Raw genomic sequence first — 22901 nt, 5'->3', positions numbered from 1 at the left:
CCCAAAATCTCACAAAAAAATTTCACCCCTCCAACAGTGGCCGCACATGAGCTAAAGCACCATTAGGGGTATTTTTGTAGTTTCTAGGGAAGTTCAAGGGTATTTTGGTCTTTCCTATAAAGTGACACTGAGATAATTTTGAGGACTTCTAGGCATAGTTTTTACACCCAGCCCGATGGGCGGCCCGGTCCAAGGCTCGGGTTCCGGGTTTTGACCAGGTCGCCCGGGTCAATTTTAAAAAAAAATCAAAACGACGTTGTTTTAGTAAAAAAAAGTCAACATGTTGCAACCGGGTTTTTGACCAGATCTTGCCGGGTCACACCAGGTTTTTCCTTTCCTTATTTTTTCTTCAACCCGGTCTGGTTCCAGACCCTGGTCGGCCTGGTCTCGGGTCAACCCACTGGGCCGAGTCGGGTTTCAAAACTATGTTTCTAGGTGTGTTTTATTTGTCTTTTTATACTTGTATCTGTATTTTTTTTTTGTATTTTATGAAATACCCAAAATAAAAAAAAATTGATGAGGCAGGTCCAACTCCCAGTTTATCTCGTTGTCGTGCACGGGTCTAAGACCAATTCTCAAATATGGGTTATGCCTTTTTTTTAGCTATTACAACATAATCTTCTTTTTTAGGGATAAACATTATTCGTTGACACGTTTTTTTTTCTAAAAAAGGATTGATTTCAAAATTTTAAAAACAAATATGAATTATGCGTATTTTTTTTACAACTTGGACATAACTCTTTTTTTAGGGTTAAAAGTCAACATTTTGATGAGTCATATTTTTAGAAACTGGTGTTATTTTTTGACATATTTTTTTATTTTCGGGGAGTAGTATTAACCCTAAAAAAACAAATTGCAAATAAGCTGGTTCACTTCAGTTCAGATTGCCACCCATCATCCCTTGCATTTCCCCATAGCAGCAGATCATGGTTACTTGCTATTCATTTATCAATCCTCCTGTACAGGTACATTTCATATATTGATGAGAAGCTCTGATGCAGTTGAAGAACACTTTGGGGTTTTGGGCTGTTTATTGTTGCTCCTGAAAGGACTTGAAATTACAAATGAAATATCTTCGTGCAGTTGTGTGATTTTACATCATTACACCTATTTATGCGTATTGTTAATGAATTTTAATATTTTATGCAGTCCATTGAGTGTGGTGTTCTGTCATTTGTTCTTTTCATTGCAGGATGGGCGTTATGTCGATATAATTAAGATCAAGACTCATGCCTCTCTATCAAGGCTCATGGATGAGTATATTGAGAGAAGGGGAATGTAAGGTCATAGCTTGCGGTTTTTCTACAATGGAAAGTGTATTACCAAAAGACATGCAGCCAAGGTGACATTCTTCTTCTGCCCTTCAACCTTTTCTTCTTTTTTCAAGAAATATTTTCCGACTAACTCAATTATTGTCCTGGAAGTTCTTGTCCGTTAGTGAAATTACTAGAACCGATAAGAATTGCAGATAATGTTGGTAAAGGTCCCTTTGAAACAAGAGAACTGATTCATGATTTTCAGGACGTTCAGATTTGTTTTTGATTCAAGATTATCGTTGCTAGATTACTTCCTCTTCTTTGATAACATTAAAGAGTAACTCAATATCAAAAGAAAAACAAAAATGGCAATTGCAAGCATTTGTGGATGAGTTAACTTCAAGTAAATCGAAAACTTTGGCTGCATGGGCACCAACGAGCTTTGTTGTACTTGAAGTTTGATTTGGTGCTTATGCTTTATCTTTTATTACCGCAAATAATGTTGATTTTCATTTATTCTGGTTCTTCTCAGTTCGGTGATTCTCTTCTAAATTTTGATTTGCATGTGTAGCTTGGACTAGAGAATGGGGAACAAATTGATGCCATGTTGCAGATGCATGGAGGGGGTCGCAAGATCTTCTAAATTCCTACTGGCTTAGTGAAGTCAAGTTCAGTTTCTGTCAAATTTGTACCCAATCATCTCCAGTACTTTGTTTTAAGACATGGAGAGCTGGATAGGTTCTTAAACTTGCATTATGGCATAACATGATTTGATGTTTGAACTTTCTGTGGATCATCAATGGAAATGAATCAGTAGTTTTCTCAGGTGCGATTGCAACTAACCATCTTCCTGTTCTACTGGCCTGATCATTCTTGTTTCCTATGTTATTCTGCGATGATGACTTAATACTTCTGTTATACTGATCATATTACTTGTGATTGCTCTGTGTACCATTTGTGTCCTCTGAAAGATTGGATGTTGCCTGCACGTAATTGTGCAGTAGCGAAAACATTGAAGAACACTGTGTTCAGTGTTCATAAGCGAGCAGTAATCTTGTGAAGGGAATAGGAATACGAAGAGTTGTTGATTTTGCTTGTCAAAGAACCTTCATATTGCAAATAGGATGATGAAACTAAGACATACAGGGTCACTCTGTTCACGTCGAATCAGACTCATTAAGTGTCATCTCAGGGTGAGCTTAACTGTTTGGACAGAGATTTCCTCGGACCATCTTTTGTTCTTCATCAGCTATTGTGCCTTGCAGGTTTTGCTAATCCATTCACAGGAACCCTTGCCGGCAACGGGCTTGAGTTGACTGAGTCGACTGACCATTTTCAATCATTAAGAAAGCTGTTCAAGGAAGTCCAAGCCGAACTTCAGTTAAATTTACTAGTGAATCGCCTGAAGAAAGATATGAATAACCAGACAATCAATGAATGCATTGAACTGCAAAAATCTTACACCTCAGAGAACATCTGAGAGGAAGTTTCATGACCCTCGTGTGTGTGTAACCAGAATCCATGGTATGCCCACCATTCTAAACCAGCACCTTTGTATGCTCATCATTCACATACACATCATAAATGTGTGCCGAAGGAACAAGATTTCTCAAGTGACTTTATTTATTCGTACACATATAGATTCAAATATTTGATAATTCTAGGAACAAAGACTACATGGTTCATGAAAGATAAAGGTTAAAGTAACTTCATTTATACATTTATAGTATGTGTATGGAAATGAAACAATGATACTCATGTGACTTCGTTTTCATTTTCCTCCAACATTTACAGGTTCGTGAAAGATTACAAAGGAAGAAAATGACACTTAATTACAAAGAAACCTAAGACAGACAGTAGCTGGAAAAAATATCAATATACTGTCAAATGGATAATTTCTCCTCGTATTGCATCAAATTTCTCCATTAATATGTTACCACTCGGAATAGCATAAACCTTAATGCTATACCAAAAGAAAATGCAAATCAATGTGTTTAGATTTTTACAGGGAATCCGAAATCTACCTCAAGGAACTAGGACTCAGGTTCCAAGACCAGCCTGAAAAATTATGTAGCTTTACAGGGTCATGGAAGATATCAGGGATTTAAGAGATGAGTTCTCAGGGAGACTGAAAAACGTACCTGACCATGTCTTGGCAAGATTGAAGGCAACTCTTGAAGGTCACTGTGACCTGATACATGGGTTCAACGTTTTCTTGCCGCCCTCGCATCGTTTTAGCGTTGTTGATGATGATGAAGACGATGACAGTGAGGCAGCAGAGGTAGAGGAGGAGGAGGATAAGATGGAAGGCTGCTTTAGCAGAGAAAAAAAAACTACTACCTGGATTTGAAGGTGCTCACGATTTTACAAAGAAGCTGAGGATGTGTGGCAAGAAGGTTTGGGAAGATTTTGCGAAGATTTTAAGAAATGCCAGGGACATAGTGATCTCTTCAGATGTATTGTTCCGCTGTGCGGAGACGATGCTGATTTACTGGAGTGTTTTTATAGAGTTATGCGAGCTTGTGAAGCACCTTCATCAGTAGCATCTCGAAGTCCAGATTCTCGAGATAAAGATGTGAAAAACAGCGGAGCAGTACTAATTAAGGCCGGTGAAGAGCGGAAGAAGCAGCATCCTGAAAAGATTGAGGTGGCTCAAGGGAACGATAAGGAAAGAAATTTTGTGAGAGGATTTGCAGTGAAACCAGGTGATCACGTAGTAAAAAAGCTCCTGCAGGCTGGATTTTTGCTTTTCGAGAACTTTCGAAAGAAGCTATCGTGTGAGATCAGCTATTAAAGATGGTTTTCTATTATATCAATGGAAGGATTGGAAAGTATGAATGGAAAGAAAGAATAGTTGCTATGATTAGAAAGCATCCTGGTCTCATGGACGAGTTCCAGCGTTATGTTATCGATATCTCCCAACAGACTATGGTGTTCCTTCTAAACACAATGCAATGCAACCCGAACTGAAGGTGTTGAATGATCGATTTTTATTGGTGCCTTCAGGATCCAAGTACTTCTCCACTAGAAATTAAGAGCAATGAAAGTGAGAAAATCATGCTTGAATGTGAAGATAATAGATATGAGATGGACATGCTAATTAGTTGGTTTAGTTCAGCTGTTGAATATGCAGAAGAATTGGAAAAGGGCATCGATGATAATGAAATGGAAAAGGGGAATCGGAATTTCTATGGTGTCTTGAACGTTTATATGGTGATCAGGGTCTTGAGGTACTTCACATACTAAATGTTGATCCTCAACATGCACTGCCTCTCCTAAAAGTTCGTTTGGAACAAAAACTGGAGTTAAAAGAATATAAAGATGAACTTGGATGGATTTGAGCGGATGCATATGCTAGAAATTAGTATAAATCATTAGGCAGTCCAGATAGTTCAACAAAAATCAGAGATATATGCAAAGAAACCAAGCAAACAGCTAGATTAGAAGAGAAATCTGAAGGAAAGTTACTTGACCCCCATAACCAAAATCCCTGAAACACCATGGGATCAATTTAATCCCTCATCCTTAATCCTAGCCTCTTCTCTTGAACATTTAAGCTGGTAATTATTCAATGTTGAGAAATACTACTGCATTCTTCGAATTGATAATATGATACTAGAAATATTAGTTCCAGGTTACATGTTATAGATTTGTCTTCCTACAGTTTCTAATAACATGGTGTTTCTTGATCAACTTTTTATCATGTTCTTCATGACAATTACACAGAATATCATTCTGCAGAATGCAGAAGAAGAAACCTGTGTGCAGTCCACTACCATCTCCAGTTTTTTCATCGACTCCTCTTATTATGGAAATACAATCCTCTGATCACTCAGTATAGAACCATATGGAAGTCGTGTAAGATTCATATAGACATCAGACGTAGCATTTTTAAGTAAAGAAATTTAAATCCTCTCTGAGGAGACTGTTTTGATATTTTTGTGATTTGTCCCAAACCAAAAGAATATTTTCCATGGCTCTAGCAAGGCCAATACTTTCACTTCAGCTCCAGCGCCATTCATGCTACCACCACCAATTCCTCCTCCATAGAGTACAAAGTATGCCATAGAAAGACTATGCATTCAATACATGCAATAAAGAATTGTTAAGGGAGCATCCGAAAGCATGATTAGGCTCATGTAAATGTAAAACCTCTAAAGCATTGTGAGGGAAAATTTTAAATAGTTCATTGAATTTAAAGTGCTAATAAAAACTTCCTGACTACTAGCAACATGTAAAGAACAAGGGCCTGCCTGCGACCTGTTGTCAATGTAGTGTAGCTGGCTTGTTTTCTTTATTTCTTATTTGCTATTCCCTCCAGTCTAGATTAAAGATTGCAGTTTTTCCAAGTCCTAACAGAAATAGTTTCAAATTTTGCTTGATCTGTCACAAATACGAGCGTTGAAAGACCAAATTAATCTGTTATTATCTCATGGAATATCGCTTAATTATCACAATTTTGTTTCTAAACAAAGTTCTTTTGATCCCCATCTAAAATAATCGTTCCTGAACTGGTTTCGACATTTTCGTTGTTCATGGAAATTGTGTAGTGCAGGTTGCTAAAGACTTAAGTAGCTAGGGATGAAAAATTACACTTCAGATTAAAAAATTATGCTAAAATGACTGATATGAATATGCTGCACACATATGAAAATTCTGACAAGCTAGACACACCAGTGCAAACTCTAGAGAACTTAACCTGTCTACATTTCTCACTCAACTTCATTCAGCACACATGCAGCCACTTTCCATATGAAAGTAGTGTATCTGTGCGGATAAGCATGAGCTCAACAATGGAGCAATCTACTTCCGAAGTATCAAGAACCAAGATTTTTAAAAAGTTTTGGAAGATGTGCATTGGTCAGGTTAGTGATCTGTCTGATCCGATGCTTCTTGTTCTTGATCTTTTTCTTTGAGGAAATGCCCTGAAACTGGTCTGCTGCCCTCCTCTTTGCAGTGTTGGTAGTTGGCTTCATCCCATTCATTTAGAGATCCTTCTCAATGTCAAGCATATCACGAGGCAGTTCAATCCATCGAAAGAGCTGTTCATGTTTGATTTGGGGTCATTTGGGTAGGCAATATCATCCTGAGAATCGAAGTTTGATAGCATCCAAATCTAGCCTGCAGCTTTTAAAGCTTGGAAAAGGAGTGATTTTCAGAAAACTGATTATGAGGAATTAAACCGAAGACATTCTGTGATGAACTTTTGCTTACTACCCCTTCTTATCATCATATAGTACCTTGCAGTCAAGACAAGAGTAGGAACCACTCAGAGACATTGGCTACACATTCTGTTAATATATAAGTCCTGTAGTCAATCCAATCGATTGTTACTCATGATATTAACTTTATCCATAATTTAACATATTTAATTTTAAAAAAGATTTTATTTGTTTTTAATATTCATCAAATTTCTGATTAATAAATCTAATATTTAATACTTTTAAATGTTCTAGATGAATACTCTATTAAGACTTAACATTAATTAGAGCTATTAAGACTTCTTAATTCACAATTTAATAATGCTTACAAAGCGATTAATAAAAATAGAGTACAACTACAGAGACTCAAGCAGATTTGATCATGATAAACAGGATGGAGTGCATAGCCTTCAGAAGTTCTAATTAACAACAATGATTCACCATGGAAAAATCATAATAATATTATTATACATAATAAATCCAAAAATAGATAACACAAAATATCCAGAAATTCCATTCAACCATTCACTTGAAAATTACAAAGAAAAAGGAATCATCTGGCTTGTCAAATGATTTTTAATAAACTCGAGAGACTACTTCATCCCATAACTTTTCATGATCATCACGCCAATGTTTAAGCTCCTCTAATTTCTGCTTCAAGCGATGCCTTAAGATAGGCAGTGCATGCTGGGGATTTTTGTCGAAAACATCAAGCACCTCAAGGCCTTGATCATTATATAAACGTTCAACACATCTTAGGAAGTGAATCCTCTTCCCCTTTGTAACTTTCCCTTCATCGTTGCCATCCCCCAGTTCATCTGCATACTCAACAGCTGATTTAAACCAAGTAAATAGCATGTCTATCTCATCTCTATCATCTTTACATTGAACCATGATTTGCTGTCGCTGCTTTTGGCTCCTGATGTTAGAGGAATAGTCTTCAGTTCTTGAGGCAACAGAAACCAACTCATCATTCAAGACCTGGGATTCATGTTTTGCTCTCTTTCGGTCCCTTCTTTCACATCTCCTTGATTCTTGCATATTCTTGCATTTTACCATGAAATCATTGAGCTCATCCATGAGATCAGAATGATTTCCAATCATAGTAGCAACCATAGTTTTCCATTCACTCTCTCCAAACTTCTCCTTTGTATAATAAAAGAGAAGCTTCAAGAATCTCTCATAAAGGAAATTGCAAGACAACCTCTCCTTAACTTTGCCAAAGAAGCAAAGTCCATCACTCCTACACTTTTCTATGACACTCTCACCACCTCCCGCTACAACTCCTCCAGCCTTGTTGACAAAATTTCTTTTCTTATGATCATTATCTTCAACAACCTCAAGATTTTCAGAATGCTTCTGCTCCTTGACAGCATTCACCAGCACTGCTCTTTTGTTGTTAACATCCAAACCTTGGGAATATGGCACATGATATGCCAAAGGGATTGATTTAGAAGCAGGCAAAAATCTATAAAACCCCTGGAGCAAATCAGGTTCATCTGCCAATAACGCAAGGGCATCCCTATAGACATAATCTGGGTTCCTGCTCCCATTTTTGAGTGGAAATAAAGTCCTCAGGAAGGCTTCATAGAAATCCATGCCACGCAATATCCACACTTTCTTGAAAAAATCCAAAGCATCTTTGAGTCCAGGTTCTTTTTCCTCTGCTGCATCCGCCTCATTTTCCTCCTCCTCATCATCCAGGCTAAGTTTATGTGAAGGTGGCAAAAAAGAGTTAAAGTCACGTAGCAGATCATCATGACCTTCAAAGATTGCCGCTATTCTGTCTAGGGTATCGTCGGGTATGTCTTTTAGTCGACCAGATTGATCTCTGTCAGTATGACCAATGATATCTGCCATGACCGTTTTAAAGCCCTGTATATTTTCAGGCTGATCCTGAAACCTGGCACTCAGCTTGTTCAAGTAGATCGTAGCATATTTATCGTTACACTCTCTCTTTCTCTTCATCTTCTTTTGTAATTTGTAGACAGCGGCGCCATCACCTTGCCCCGGAAGTTTTTCAAGTTCAGATGAAATCTTCGCATTTTGATTGATGCAGGAACTGGTGGTTGTAAAGGCTGGAAGGACAGTAGGATCGAGTGGAATCTTGAAGGTGGTTTTGGGTGCATCAAGATCATGGAGATTCAATGTGAAATTGAATTGCACAGGCTCCATAGAAAATTTTCAACCAAGGAGATGGAAGGTCTTAAAATCTGTAGTACCTAGGACATAGAGAATGAGATAAATACTGTCACAAGCAAACCTTATAAGCAAAGTTTTGCTTGTTTATTAAGCAACTTTTCTCCTTTTCAATTCGGATTCCTGCCCGTATAATTAAGGACTTTATTCGGAAAACGTCATATTTTCTCAGAATCCGTATTCGATAAGGATTGTGATTATGCATGGTAAATCCAAATCCGATTCAAAACATGATATAAGCAATGCATAAGAGAGGACATAAAATCCGTGAAAACATGAACAAATAAGAACTCTGAAGCGATTAAAGATAGGGTAATATCTTTCCTCGAGTCTAACAATATGGAAGCAGAAACTGCAACAATGAGGCATCTGATCACAGAACGCTTTGAGAACCATGAATATGTGTACGAAGATTTCCACAGTGAGTTCGATTTGTACAAAGAAGGGCATAAGAGCAGGCATGACTTCTACTGCGACATGGCCACTCTTTTTCATGGTCATCAGGATTTGATGGCAGCACTCAAAACACTCTTGACAGGTTCCACAGAGAATTAATCATTCAGCAGAGAACATGAAGAACTCTTTTGGCTGATATTTGTAATTTCTATGGATGGTGGCAAAATTATTTGGAACGTGAGCTATATTAATTAATTAACAACGTTATTTTTAAGGTGGAGGGTGTTTATTAATTACAGGTTTTTATATTTTCTTTATGCCTCGAACAAAAGTAAGACTATGATTTGAACATCCTATTCTTGGTGAAATATTTATTTTCTTAAGTTACTCTGTCTTTGGTGTGCTCTAACATCTTAGGATTTAGTAGTGGTTCAATGCACAGATTTAGAAGGAATTGCAGTTCTCAGTTATGTGTGCATTTGCTTAATGTGGGAGAGACTAGAAGAAAAAGAAACACAAAGGTAGCCTACTAATAAATAGAATGATGTTAAAAAAAAAATTAAAAAAAATTGATAGTGATATATTGCACTCAAAGGATGTATCAGAACCCCTTTTAACAGCTGAGCGCAGTCGATGTTCATAGACTAGCTGCTTCGAGTGAATATTCTTCACATGAGAGATCCTGCAAGATAGCCTAATGGAATTGGTGATGAAGCAACTGTTTATTTAAAAATTATAAATATTTAGTGAATTATTGGTGATTTATCAATTTAATATTTGATTTTCAACAACGGAATATTTCATCGGTTATTAAGCTGTATTTCCATCGATATATAAATCACTGACAGATTCACCGACGGAAACTTATCGTCGATGAGTTTCTTGTCGGTGATATCAAGTTCGTCGATAATTTTATCGGTGAAGTTACTTACTAATGAAAACACCAATAAAATATATGTGCCAAGAAAATATTTGGCGATCATTTTTCTGTTGGTAAATCCATCGATAAATATTACTAACGGGTCAACGATGGAATACTGCGGTAATGTATTATGTATCACTGATGATTTTCCTAACAGAATCACTGACATTAAAATTAAATCGGTGAATCCATTTGTCTATATCAAACAGCTCACAACTCTCTGTAATTCTCCGATGAAAATAGGTCTATATTATTGACGGAATCACCAACAGAATCTTTATGTTTGTCGGTATTTTAGTAATTTTTTTAATACATGCTTATTTAGATCAAATAATTTAACAACAAACATTATTAAACACCAAATTTAAATTGAGGAACATATTTTATATTATTAATTTAACTATAAAATCAATTACAAAAGTCTTTATACATTAGAAAGAAGTTGGAGGTGGAGGGAGAGGAAAATATTTTGAAGGTTTGTAATTATGTGAACCTCGTGAATATAAAAATCTAAAAATACATAGCCAAATTGACTTTTCCTAAGAAAGCTAAGATCAAGTTTGATGTTGAGCTTGACACAACGATAACCTATGTCGAGGCACCAAGGCTATAAGTAACCGAACCCTCACCCGACACCTATAAAGAGACGTGAACGAGAAGTATCTAAGACATCATAAAGCTTGGTTAATTCTTCGATAAGTCAAAGTAATTCAATGAAAAACTAAAAAGTATGAGCAAAACCTCACACACAATAATAATTGTTGAAATCAAAATTTGTCAAAAAAACTACTAAAAAAAGCTAAATAACCCTATTTATAATAGGTAAAAACATCCTAAATAATAATAAAATCTAAATAAAATAAGAAAAAGAATCCTAAATCAACTCGGAAACTAATATAATTCATACATAGTAACTTATAGGCCTTATCACAAGACCTTCATGACGTTCAATTACCTTAAAATTTTAACCCAATATAGAACAAAACCTCTGAAAACTTTTGGTAAAGTTTCAGGCCGATCCAACAGTCGAATAGAATATTATGCTTGTTAGAAAAAAAAAACTATGTACTAGAAAAAATAAGCTTTTAATTGCCAAAATTAATTAACTAGTGAAGTAGATGGATCAGACCCCTCTTATACATAGGTTAAATTGATTAAATCTGATCATTACTTCTTGAAGATGTAGCCTCCTTGAAATTCACATTTGCCCAAATACTTTGAATAAGCTCATTAGATACATCTTTGATCTTATGTGCCATTGATCTTGTAATTGGTCCAATTGAAACTTGCAATGAATTTTTTTGTGTAGTCTTGATCGTATCACATAAAGAGTAGGATAATGAGTCAACATGTATGTCATCATTTGCTCCTATTTATTCTTACTTTGTTCTTTGTATTGTGCCTCAAGTTCAACCCTCATATTGGCCATCGCAACAACAATTTATTCTTAAATCAACTCCTAAACAGCTACTAGTGGTTAACTCGAGCTGGATTGTGGGGTGCTTATGGTCAAGAAACTATAGCCTGCCTTATATCTCGATCGTTGTCGTAGAAATCATTGTTATTAAACTCAGACTGGCTCAGCGGTTCGATCCGGTGACTGAACCAGTCCGAGTAAGATAAAAGACCGGCTAGTGCAACAATCCGGTAAAATTTGGTCAACCTAGCGGGTCGACCCGCGAACCGAGCGAACCCGGACGAGACCCAGTTTTTTTTTCTTTCAAATGTGGTTTTTCTCCTATACCCCTCTTATTTCATAGTTTTTTAGTTGATTATAACACTTTTTAAAGTTTACTATATAAATACTAGAAAAATATTTATTTTTTCAATGTGGGATTTGAAACCTTTTAATATATATACTCTATGTTCCCAAGAAAAAAGTTATTTTTTCAATGTGTGATTTAAGCCCTTTCGTATATATACTCTATGTTCACAAAACAAAAGTTAAGTTTTTTCAATATGGGATAAAAAAACTTTTTGATTTAAATACTTCAACTTAAAAGGATAACATAATATCTTTTCAATATGGGATTTGAAGCCCTTTAATATATATACTCTATGTTCACAAGAAAAAAAGTTATGTTTTTTCAATATAGGATAAAAAAAAATTGGTTTAAATATTTCAACTTAAAAGGATAACATAATATCTTTTCAATGTGGGATAAAAAAAATTTAATATTCTTTTAAACTTTATTATTTACAACATATATAGTCTATATTCGCATTGATTGTTTCTTAATTTTTTCATATGAAATATTAAAACTTTAAATATTTTTTTTTAATTTTCCTGGGTTGACCCATGAAACCCGGGACCCGACCCCTTGACCAAGTCAACCCCCGGGTCGGGTTTGATAACTATGATAGAAATAACTCAATTCCTAATGGGCTAACCGATTACTTCAACCTCTAATTAGAACTCCAAATCATATTCTAAATGGGTTGAAGGATCCTCTATGTGTTATGCATGCTAGTGTTATATATTTTCTACATAAAAAATCAAAGATATGGAAAAAAAATCATTTGTTCAAAAAAATATTCAAAATGTTTCAAAGTTTACCTACAACAAATGTCAATGCTTGGCTATCCACGAATCGTTGCACCATTTTTTATCTATCCTTCTTCCTCGTATGCGTTTCCATACATAACTTTATTGGAATTGGCTCATGTCTAATTTGTGTAGCTTATAAAATAAATCATTAATTAAAATTTGACATAAATAATCACTAACATTTAAAGAAAAACACATAAAAATAAAGCAAGCTCTTACCACTTGTTTTGCATGGTTGATAAAAGGAAGCGATTTACTGGTATGCTTACTAATGGAACTATGAGTCTCCTTATTTATGTTCGAGGACCTACTTCATGACCGCCTCCTAAAACCCTCTAATGTCAAGAACTCTAGATATCTCTCCAAATTACTCTTAGTGATGTGACGAGGTCAAAATTCTTTCGTGCCTCAAAGTCATCTGACTTGGCTCTTCTCTTAGCATAGGTGTATGCGTCATACCAAAAATCATGCAACCTAATTCAAAAATTCATTAAACAAAAGAAATATAATTGAAAAAAAGGATTATAATTTCACAAAAAATATATATACTTCACATGTTAAAATCGTGCACCCTATTAAGCTATTTCACCATCATGAAGTTGCGTTATGAATCCATCCAAAGCATCATGTGAATGACGTCATGTCATGTGCTTGGCTATCTTCAAAGAAATAAATAACATTTGCAGCTTAAGAGTGATTTGAGAGTATCTTAGTTTTTTATATGAGACAAATTTCCTTCCTCTACTAGTATTGGGTTTATACACGCATACCTACAAGTTTTGCACTCGATTAAATTTGCATTTTTATAATAGTACAACATGCAAAAGTTTGGTTACATATTAATTTTTTTGTATCTTAAGCCAAGGGTTTTATCATTGATTTTAAAGTATAGAAGTTTTCTTTTTATCTATTTTCTTCAGGTAAAATGCTTTTTTTCTCATTTGATGATGGTGTCATAATCAGTCTCACTTAACTTATAATCTGACTTGATGGTAAACACTCATGCAATGATTGATAATTTACTGTGATTTGTTCATCCATATTTGGTTTTTCATCGACACTTAAATATTCACCTGAATAATCATGATTTATTCTCATTGCATCTATCATTATACTTATATAATGATTACTATTATCATCTACAACTTCATATATGTTACTACAACTAGATGTTGTGCCAACAATCCTTTCTAATATGGTCTTATTAGGAACATAGGATTCTCCGAGTGCAAACAAACACAAGTATTTCTATAAGAATTGTTTTTTAGAAGACATCATCACAATATCTTATTGGTGAAACTTTTTTTATTTTTACACTTCATATATGGACATATAATTACTCCTTCACTAATATTCTTTGGATTCAAAAGTGCAAAACTAATAAAACTCTTAACCTGTTTACAATAATCTTCCCTATACAACCCTTGGGATGAATCTCGATACATCAAAAAACATTGATCCATTATTTAGGAAACCTATATAGAATATTGATGACAATATTTATTAATAATATAACCTTCAATTCAATCTTCAAGTTTGTTAATTAAAAATGAATTCATTATCTAATAATCAATTATCATTTGTATAAAAATTCAATGTTGCGTCAAAATATAAACTAAATAAATCAAATTAACAAAAAGTAATTGGTGCCCAACTAATTATCTATCATTTGTTTAATTTAAACTTATTCAATCTAAATTAATACCATTTAATTGTTATGAATTCCACATACAAAAAAATTAATTTTCCTAAAATTCATATCTTAACAATAAAACTGACAAAATATGATCAATACCCATTAAATCACCTATCAATTATTCTAGTATATCAACCTAAGTTACAAAATCAAACTCAATTTCATTAAATTACTAACAAATTTAATTTTCCTCAAATCCCAAACAAACTCAAACATACAAATCATATTTCAATACAATAAAATTCTCTATGAAAAAGGTTGTAAAACACTTAAATATACAAACAAACTACAAATACTACACAAAAATAACAATAAATTAACCTACAATATATTTCGGTAGGTTTTCTTACTTGATGTAGAGAGTATTTAAAAAAAAATAAACCAAGACAGTGATGTAGACACTGCTGCATGTTGGGGGTGGCCAAAATTACAAGGATGAGCCTACTTTTAGGGCAAAACAGAGGGAGGGGGAGGGGCTGCTATTTTGATATGCAGATAAAAAAAAAAAGAGAAGAAGAAGAAGAATAAAAGAGGGATGACACTACTGTCAGTTATAACACTTTTCAATTTATTAATAGAGTCAACAACAGACATTAGTGACAAAATATTTCCATCGCTAAACCCGTCAGCAAATAATTATATGTCATGTTACCTATGGAGTCACTGCATAATATTTCTTGATTTTTTTTAATTATTTTTATTATATCGACAATTTCATCAGTAATTACTGAAAAAATATATTTCATTGCTAATTAAGCGGTAATGTCTTATGGATAGTTTTTGTCGCTTTCTTCATCGGACATTATTCACAGAAAATATATTTTCAATAATAAAAAAAATGACCACTTCAGCTTGCAACATGGCATGTTTAGGATTTTCACTGTTTTGACAAAAATAATTATATTTTGTGAATTATTTTGTTGTGATATTGAAGGAAAAACAACATCGTTTTTTTCAAAATTAATGTTTATATTGATTCCCTCTAATTTAACAATTATCCATTTCAATCACCAGATATAAGGTCAATTTCTCAAAACATTAATCCTTTATTTAATCATTTAAAACATAAAATACAGCCATGTATTTGTTTAGTTAAAAAGAAGTAAAAAAAAATAGAAACTTACTTTTAATATATTTATTTTTAATTGATAAAACTCTAGAAATTAACTAGAAATTAAATTATTAGATGATACTAATAAATTTAGTTATCTTAGTTTTCAAAATTTATATTCTCTTATTAGATGATTAGTAGATAGGTGGTTGTGCTATGGTGAAGGCCGACCTAAACTTTTTCCAACGTTAAAAAAAATGCTAAAGCGACGCAAGCGTTTTTAAAAAATCAAATTCAAGACTCGGGTCATTGACTCTATTGAGTTTAATAATCTTAACTAATTTAGATAATATGAATAAAAATGTAACGAAAATAAATAAGTTGACAATGAAAACATGTAAAAAAAAAAAAAACTTGATCCGAGTCCATCCGGATTAGCATACAAAATTTGTGACCTAGTTGTGATACCGGGGGAATCCCATCAAAACCAAACTAAATAAAATTATGAAGTTTAATTATCAAACAATTTAATATTGAAGGGTGAAATATTTAAAAATATATATTTTTTTTTAAAGCAACGAAAAAAAGACCCCATAAAAGATTAGGATAACCCCACAGAAAGGAAAAAACAAATACAGCAATCAGTTTTCTTTAATTCAAATATTGAAGGATGAAATTGAAAAAAAAAATTAAAAATCAAAATTTGAAGGATCTTATTTGATAACGAAGCAAAAAATTAAATAAAAATATGATAACCCCATAGAAAACGAAATGAAAAAATAAAATCATAGCTCAATTTCTTGCAAATAAAATGTCGAAGGATAAAATTAAAAAATATATATAATTAAAAAAAGTAAAAAAAAAACCCGACTCGAGCCCACTTAGGTCAACATGCAAAATCTATAGCCCGATCGTAATACTGTGGTAACCCCATCGAAAGCAAATTGAATAAAAGTATGAAACTCAATTATCAAATAACTCAATTTTGAAGGGTGAGACTAAAAATAAAATTAATTTTTTAAAAAAAAAACAACGAAAAAAAATATTCAAGTCAACCTGCTAACTCCACAACCATGAATACAAGATTGGGATAACCTCATAGAAAGAAAAGTATATAAAAAAACATATAAAAGCTAATTTTCAATAAATCAAATATTGAAAGATAAAATTAAAAAAAAGAACCTAAAAAACATCAAAGTTAGTTTATGTTAACCCTCAAAACATGTGACCATAATTATGGTGTTCTTGATTTTTTTAGGGTTTCAACATGTGACAAGCTCTTTTATTCTCCGTTTCTATTTGTCTCAATTGGTATCAGAGCCTAATAATTCTTGGTGGTTTTTTTGTTTTACTATACACTACAGAATAACTATGGCTGGAAGAAGTTGTAGAACATGATGTACTTAAGTATGAGAGGATGAGGGGGTTTCCATCGAAGAAAAGACATTCATGAACTAGGATGAAGGGGTTTCCATCGAAATCCTGGTGGTGTGACTCATAATGAGGTGTCTCACACAAAAATATTGTATTAAGAATCCACATTGGGGTAACCCACACACATTGTTTTGTTAGGGACCATGATACATAGCTCGCACAAAGATGTTAAAGATCAATGATAGAGTAGACCACACAAAAAGATTTTCTTGATGAGGAATTTTTTTTAATTAAAAACTGAACTCGAGAACGAGTTCCTTTCAACCTGAGAAAACTGATGTAAGAGCTTTTTTAGGTGAATATTTTTTAATTTATATTATGATGTTTTTATAGTTTTTTCTTTTTCCAAGTTTATTTTTTCTTATTCAATATTAGTATAATTTTCTATTTTTTATATATTTAAAGTGATGTAATAGCCTTTCAAAAAATAAAGACATAAAAGAATATTTTAGATGTCTCCTTATAGTTATGGTATTCTTAATGGCCCTTTTCATTATTCACATTCATTCCCATCATATTATATATCTCAAAGTGCTAAATCCACTTCATGCTCTCACCAAATATTTTTAAGAAGCAACAAATATTTGGGTAATCTTTTATTAGAAGTGATGTTGAAAAACAAAATGACAAACAAGGATATATATTGAGATGGATATGAAAAATAGAAACATTATGATTAACCAAAACATAAAGAAATATATGTAATTTGACAAATGAAAAAAAAAAGAGCCATATTTGAATGGTTATTTGGTAAAACAAATGGACTAGCTATATATAATAAAATTGTAATTATTTTAAAAAGCTAAGAGATAGTTGTCATCCACAAACTAACAATTAATAGCTAAATTGTGACCACATATTTAGCTTCTAGAATTTTACTAAACGCTTCTGCCTATAGATAATTAATAGCTAATTGTGGCAACACATTTCAGACAATAAATATAATCTTGATTTGACCGTACACTCTAAGTTGGAGCTCCAAAAGAGTCCATAAAAATCCTCTAGTACTTCCTGTCAAGCAGGAATTGAAACAATTTCAACATTGATATAATCTTCTGTTTTTTCTGTTAACTGTCGATTGTTTGACTCAGAAGTCATTGAAACAGCATCATTGAATAACTTTGCTACTTTTATGTTAGTGTTTCTAAAACAGGAAATGAAAATCTACTGTGGCATTTTCAAAGACAGTCAATTAAAAAAAATCAAAGGGAAAAAAAAAGGTTGTGATGAAAATGCAAAGCACTAGTAGTCTGACGAGTGCATCTTCCCACAGCTTGCTCAGGCCGGCAACTCCAGCTTCACGTTGTTCTTCCAGCTGCAACACAAAAATAAAATCTCATTTTCTCTAATCATCAGCACAAGACTGGATGCTTTCCCAAGAGATTGAAGGACTTACCTCTGGAAATAATAGTAAAAGAAATCAGCATACAACAATGTCTGAACAAGTCCTGATATCCAAGCTGCGATGACATTTAGATAGCCAAATATTAGTATGAAACTTTTACAGGGATGTGTCTATAAATGCACGTACAAAGGGTGACATACTTATCCAGTGGACATAGTGTGGCTCTGTGAAGAAGCGAAAAACCCAGTTTAATATGTACAATGCTCTGTATGCCCTGCAGCATATAAGACTAAAGTGGTTAACAGAAATCCAGTTGTTAATCGTTGGATAAAGTGGAGTGAGTATGCAGAATATTAAGTTACAAACAAAATCAGCTTTTCAGATAAAAAACATAGGAAAAAATAGATAGAAACATGACATTAATATATGGAACCAAGATAGGATGTACTCAAACTGTAACACACAAAAATACCATGTTGATCCAAGATTAAAACAAGGATTATGCAATAAGGCATACCCAAGGAGAAAAACATATTGTCCCGTCAGATTGTCAATATTTCTTGTCCTCTGCAACAAGACTAGTTGAGGAAGTATGGCAACTGCTTCCAGATACAAGGAGAATGCCCACATTACCTGGACAACCATATTTCAAGATACATCAAAGTCAAAATATATGGCTGACAAGAATAGCATAGGCCCAATCAATCTTAAAAGTGCACACACATATGCATGTAGTCATATATGTCTGTATGTGTACATGCACTTATCACATTGCTGTTAACATCTTGGACAAACAATATGTGAACCGAAGCATTCCAAAATAATTAGGCGGAACAAAAATATTACCTCTATAAAGGTAAATTTCTCATGTATAAGCAAGGCCAAAATAAGGCAGGGTAGCACAATAAAAAAATGCCGAAAGGTGTCATGATCCTTATCATAAGATCTCCGAACCAACTTGTGGTGTCGCATGTACCAAACAATTGAGAATGAGCTTCCCAGGAAAATCAATTTCATCACCGTATTATAGAATGAGACATAACTGGTGAACATATCCAAGTAGCGAGAGGCAAAAACAAGAGCATAGAGTTCCTGGGTCTTTAGAGAAATACCTGCAAATACACAGGGAAGTCAAAAGTCTAAGACTGAAAATCTGAAAGCCAAAACAGTTTGTCATGTGCATGACTAGATAGAACATAGTGAGAAAGAAAATTTGGACAAATAACTAGGAAAGAGAGAGCTCCTACTTAAAAGGTGCAAAGCAGATGCATATAGTTGAATGAAAAGGCTCAAGACCCGTTAGTTTGGCTTTTTATTATGCACACATAATAATTTAGATATGAGTCTAGGTGTGCATGACAAGTTCACATGGGACAAATCTCTCCTGCTTGCATAATCCTGTTTTAAGAATCCTGTTTTAAGAACATCACAAACACATTATAGCAAGTTATATGGAAGAATTCCTCAACTAACCACACAAGCACTTTTGCAATTGAGCTAGGAAATGGCTGCCAGGAGTAGATGACTAAGAAACCCAACACATCCACTCCTTGTGAAAAACAGACAGCAAGAAAAACTATTTCCCTTTCATTTGCTAGTTCTATTAGATGGTCCTCAACCAGCAATTTATTCCATAATAACAACCTACAACTAAAGCATAAATGAGTAGCCCAACCCTCTCATATTCTTCCAGATTGGTTTTATCCCTCCAGAGGAAGAAATATTTTATCTTTTGCAATCTGCTGTACAAAAACAACGAAATTGGAGATCATACCAGACCAAAATACCACCAGTAATCAGCTATTTTATTTCTAATAACTCAGCAAAATTATAATCAGAAATCCAGGTAAATCAGAAATACAATTGATTTAGCAATGTGGATTAAAACAACATTCAATCAGCAGAAGCTTTGTTGCTCCCTTTAGCAAATTAGAATCAACATCATCACTAATATGCAAAACACCTTCCAACCTTCAATCAAATTCACCCTTATTGATTTCCAACTACACTGCAATGATCTGAATCAATTTGTAATTCATCCAAGGCAATACGTTTCAACAATCTTTTTATAATTTTGAGCTATTCTAATCTTATTAACTTCTTGCTCTTTCAAATTGATGTGCAAATCTCACTCTTTTTCGAATTTTGTTTCACAGGCCATATCTTTTTCAACAACCCCTGCTACTATTACAGTTTCCCATGATAAGATTCAGTCCAACATTACACTCAGGGACTACATAGTTCCATGCCATATTACCATTTCTCAGTTGTTTGTAGTTACAGTTTTACTTGCATTGTAACCCTGATTGCTATCACACAAACATCTCCCCTAAAGACTATGCAAACATCAGGAGACAAAGTTCACTGATGGATAGAGGGCTCATTTAATTATCTATCAAGTCTTTAAGCTACTATAAATCATGCCAACACATTCTCTCTCTAATGTATCCTCCTGTCCTCGTCCAACACCAACATGAACACAGGTAATCATATCATCTAACCAACGAAAGTCATAGCCAAAAGAATTGTAAAATGTATTCAAATCAAGCACAACACTCCTCTCCCCATCTCTCTATTAACAAAAAAAAGAACCCATTTTGAGTCCATAAAATCAAACAAAACCCTATTATTACTTCCACCTACAACAACCCATTTCACCGAAACACAAACCCAGTATGAAAAGAAGCAGAAACCCAGTTATCATTTACAACAAAGATACAAACTTTCAAACAGAATACAAAATCTAAACCAAACCCATTAACCTAAAAACAGCGAAAAAAGCAGAAAAACCGAAACTTCTACTACTTACCAGCACAGGATTTGATAGTATGGATCTTAAGGAGCAAAACAAGGACACTAGCCAAATGGGTCATGTCCCCTGCTAATCTGAATATATTCATCTTTTCCCTCTCTACGTATATATGTGTGTGTATAATTTAGTGTGTTTTTTCCTTTTTCGGGTCCTGATTAGAGCAATCGGAAAAGGCTTTTTCTTGAAGATCCACGGCAGCTCCTTTTTTTGCAGATCTCTCAGATTGGCTCAACGAGAAAATGAATATTTCTGGCCTCTTTTTTTTAATTTCTTTTTGTTTAATTTACTTCTTTTTCAGCTCCTCCATTTTAGGAGAGTGATAAATGATGGTAATATAATTTAAAGTGCCCAACATGGATGGGCTTTTGCCCACTTAGATTTTGGATTCCCGGTTAGACGACATGTCCATAGAAGGGCAAGTCATGTTTGTTTTTTATGTGAAGAAATTGAAAATGGAAATGCCACGTCAAAATCAAAAGTCTTGGGCTCCAGAAAAATATGAGCAGTATAATCCGAAGTATTTGAAGTTATTTTTTAAGGTAAATACAAAAGGTAGGAACAAGAATAAATACATAGGGCCTCCAAGCTTTTTAGATTGGAAAAAAGCAAGAGTTGGTATGAAATTTCTGAAATAGTTTTGTATTATTAGTTTGAAGTTTACAAGCTTTTTGCATGTCAATTGCAATTTTCTTTACATGAGCTTGTTTTTTACATCCAAAAATCACAAAATTGTTTAAAAGAGAAAATATGTTGATAAGTGTTATGTCAACAAATATATAATCTAAATTATTGGGAAAGTTTTGACAAGATAATACTATTTTTATTTTATTTGTGGTTGTTAGAGAATAATTAAAATTATATTTTGAAATCTCGTTTATCAGTTTAAATTTTTAGGTTGAGTTGATTCTTTAACATGGTATCAAAACCTTAATAATTTAAATAATCACGAGTTTGAATCTCACTATCTTTATTTTAAACGTTTAAGTTTTTTAGTTGAGATAGTTTTTTAACAATAGTTATTATGGTGGCAAATTTTCCCTGGTAATGATGTCCTAAAAATTCAAGTAACCTAGAAATAGGGCTCCCGGGTTGGATAATCGGTTAATCAATTGGTCCTAACAATTTCATCCAATCTCCACAGCCATGGTTGATAGCTTGTGCTTGATACTTGGTAGGTCAAGGTAACTTGTGACTAGTACATGTAAAAGATTCTTTTTGGTGGAGGTAGGGACTTTAATGCTTAAATAAATATATTTTTAGAAAGAAAAGGTACAATAATATTCTGAGGAGAGATAATCCGAAATCATATATGTAGCAAGGTTGTCAAAATAGCGATTCAACTCGTAAAATCGTACGATTTTACGAGTTGATATAGGCTTTACGTGCTAAATCGCTTGTAAAACTCGAAAATGGGTAAAATCGGGTCAAAATCGGGTAAAATCGTTAAAATCGGGTAAAATCGCGTAAAATCGCGATTTTAACACCGATTTAACGATTTTGCCCGTAGGAAAAAAAAGCCATGTGTCTGCCAGGTGTCGACCGTCTATTGGATTTAACAAAGCAAATGCAAAATTGCAAATGCAATTGCAATGTTTCTCTTCAGTCTTCTTCGCATTTCAGTTCATCATTCACATTCAGAACAAAAAAAAATCCCTAAATTGAAATCCCTAAATTCCAGTTCCAGTCGTCCCTAAACTGAGGATTCCTCAGTCACTCAGTGTCTCAGTCTCTACTCTCTATCTCTTTCTCTCAGCCGTCCACGATTCCAGTTCATCATTCACAACAGCCCTCGCCCCTCATCGACGACGTCCTTTTCACCAGCCACCGTGAGAACCAGAGTCCACCCAACAACAACGACGTCTCTTCCAGTCTCCACCAGGTAAGTTACTCTGTTCATCTTGTTTCTCTGGTTCTCTCTTCTCTGTTGGTAACTACCAGCGGCTGGGGGTGCTTTTTTTTCCCCTGTCCGTTTCTTACTCTAATGCAGTAAGCCAGTAATGCTAATATTTGTTTGATTGGATTCGCAGGCTCCAAGTTTGAC

At 34.0% G+C, this 22901-nt stretch overlaps 2 protein-coding genes and 1 long non-coding RNA gene across 3 annotated transcripts; 1 reads left to right on the top strand and 2 right to left on the bottom strand.

Annotated features, from left to right (window-relative positions):
* The first annotated feature begins 850 nt into the window (after positions 1-850).
* On the top strand, positions 851-2959 carry LOC18103341 (uncharacterized). The gene is made up of 4 exons (XR_008057801.1): positions 851-1082; positions 1193-1342; positions 1828-2082; positions 2228-2959. It is a non-coding gene; the product is annotated as an uncharacterized LOC18103341 (long non-coding RNA).
* A 4074-nt stretch (positions 2960-7033) lies between these two features.
* On the bottom strand, positions 7034-8632 carry LOC7454407 (paired amphipathic helix protein Sin3-like 3). The gene has a single exon (XM_002316937.3). It carries the CDS (start codon positions 8630-8632, stop codon positions 7034-7036), a length of 1599 nt encoding a protein of 532 aa, XP_002316973.3.
* Positions 8633-17719: 9087 nt separating this feature from the next.
* LOC18103339 (ER lumen protein-retaining receptor) lies at positions 17720-21180 on the bottom strand. The gene is made up of 6 exons (XM_006377658.3): positions 20858-21180; positions 18895-19160; positions 18566-18681; positions 18249-18322; positions 18100-18163; positions 17720-18018 (listed from the first exon to the last, which is right to left on the bottom strand). Exons 1-6 carry the CDS (start codon positions 20946-20948, stop codon positions 17982-17984), a joined length of 648 nt encoding a protein of 215 aa, XP_006377720.2. The 5' UTR covers positions 20949-21180; the 3' UTR covers positions 17720-17981.
* Between the last annotated feature and the right edge of the window lie 1721 nt (positions 21181-22901).

This window comes from Populus trichocarpa, chromosome 17 (assembly GCF_000002775.5).
Source record: "Populus trichocarpa isolate Nisqually-1 chromosome 17, P.trichocarpa_v4.1, whole genome shotgun sequence".
Taxonomy (NCBI): Eukaryota; Viridiplantae; Streptophyta; class Magnoliopsida; order Malpighiales; family Salicaceae; genus Populus; species Populus trichocarpa.
The sequence above is the reverse complement of the archived record's forward strand: the minus strand, read 5'-3'. Positions and strand labels throughout refer to the sequence as shown.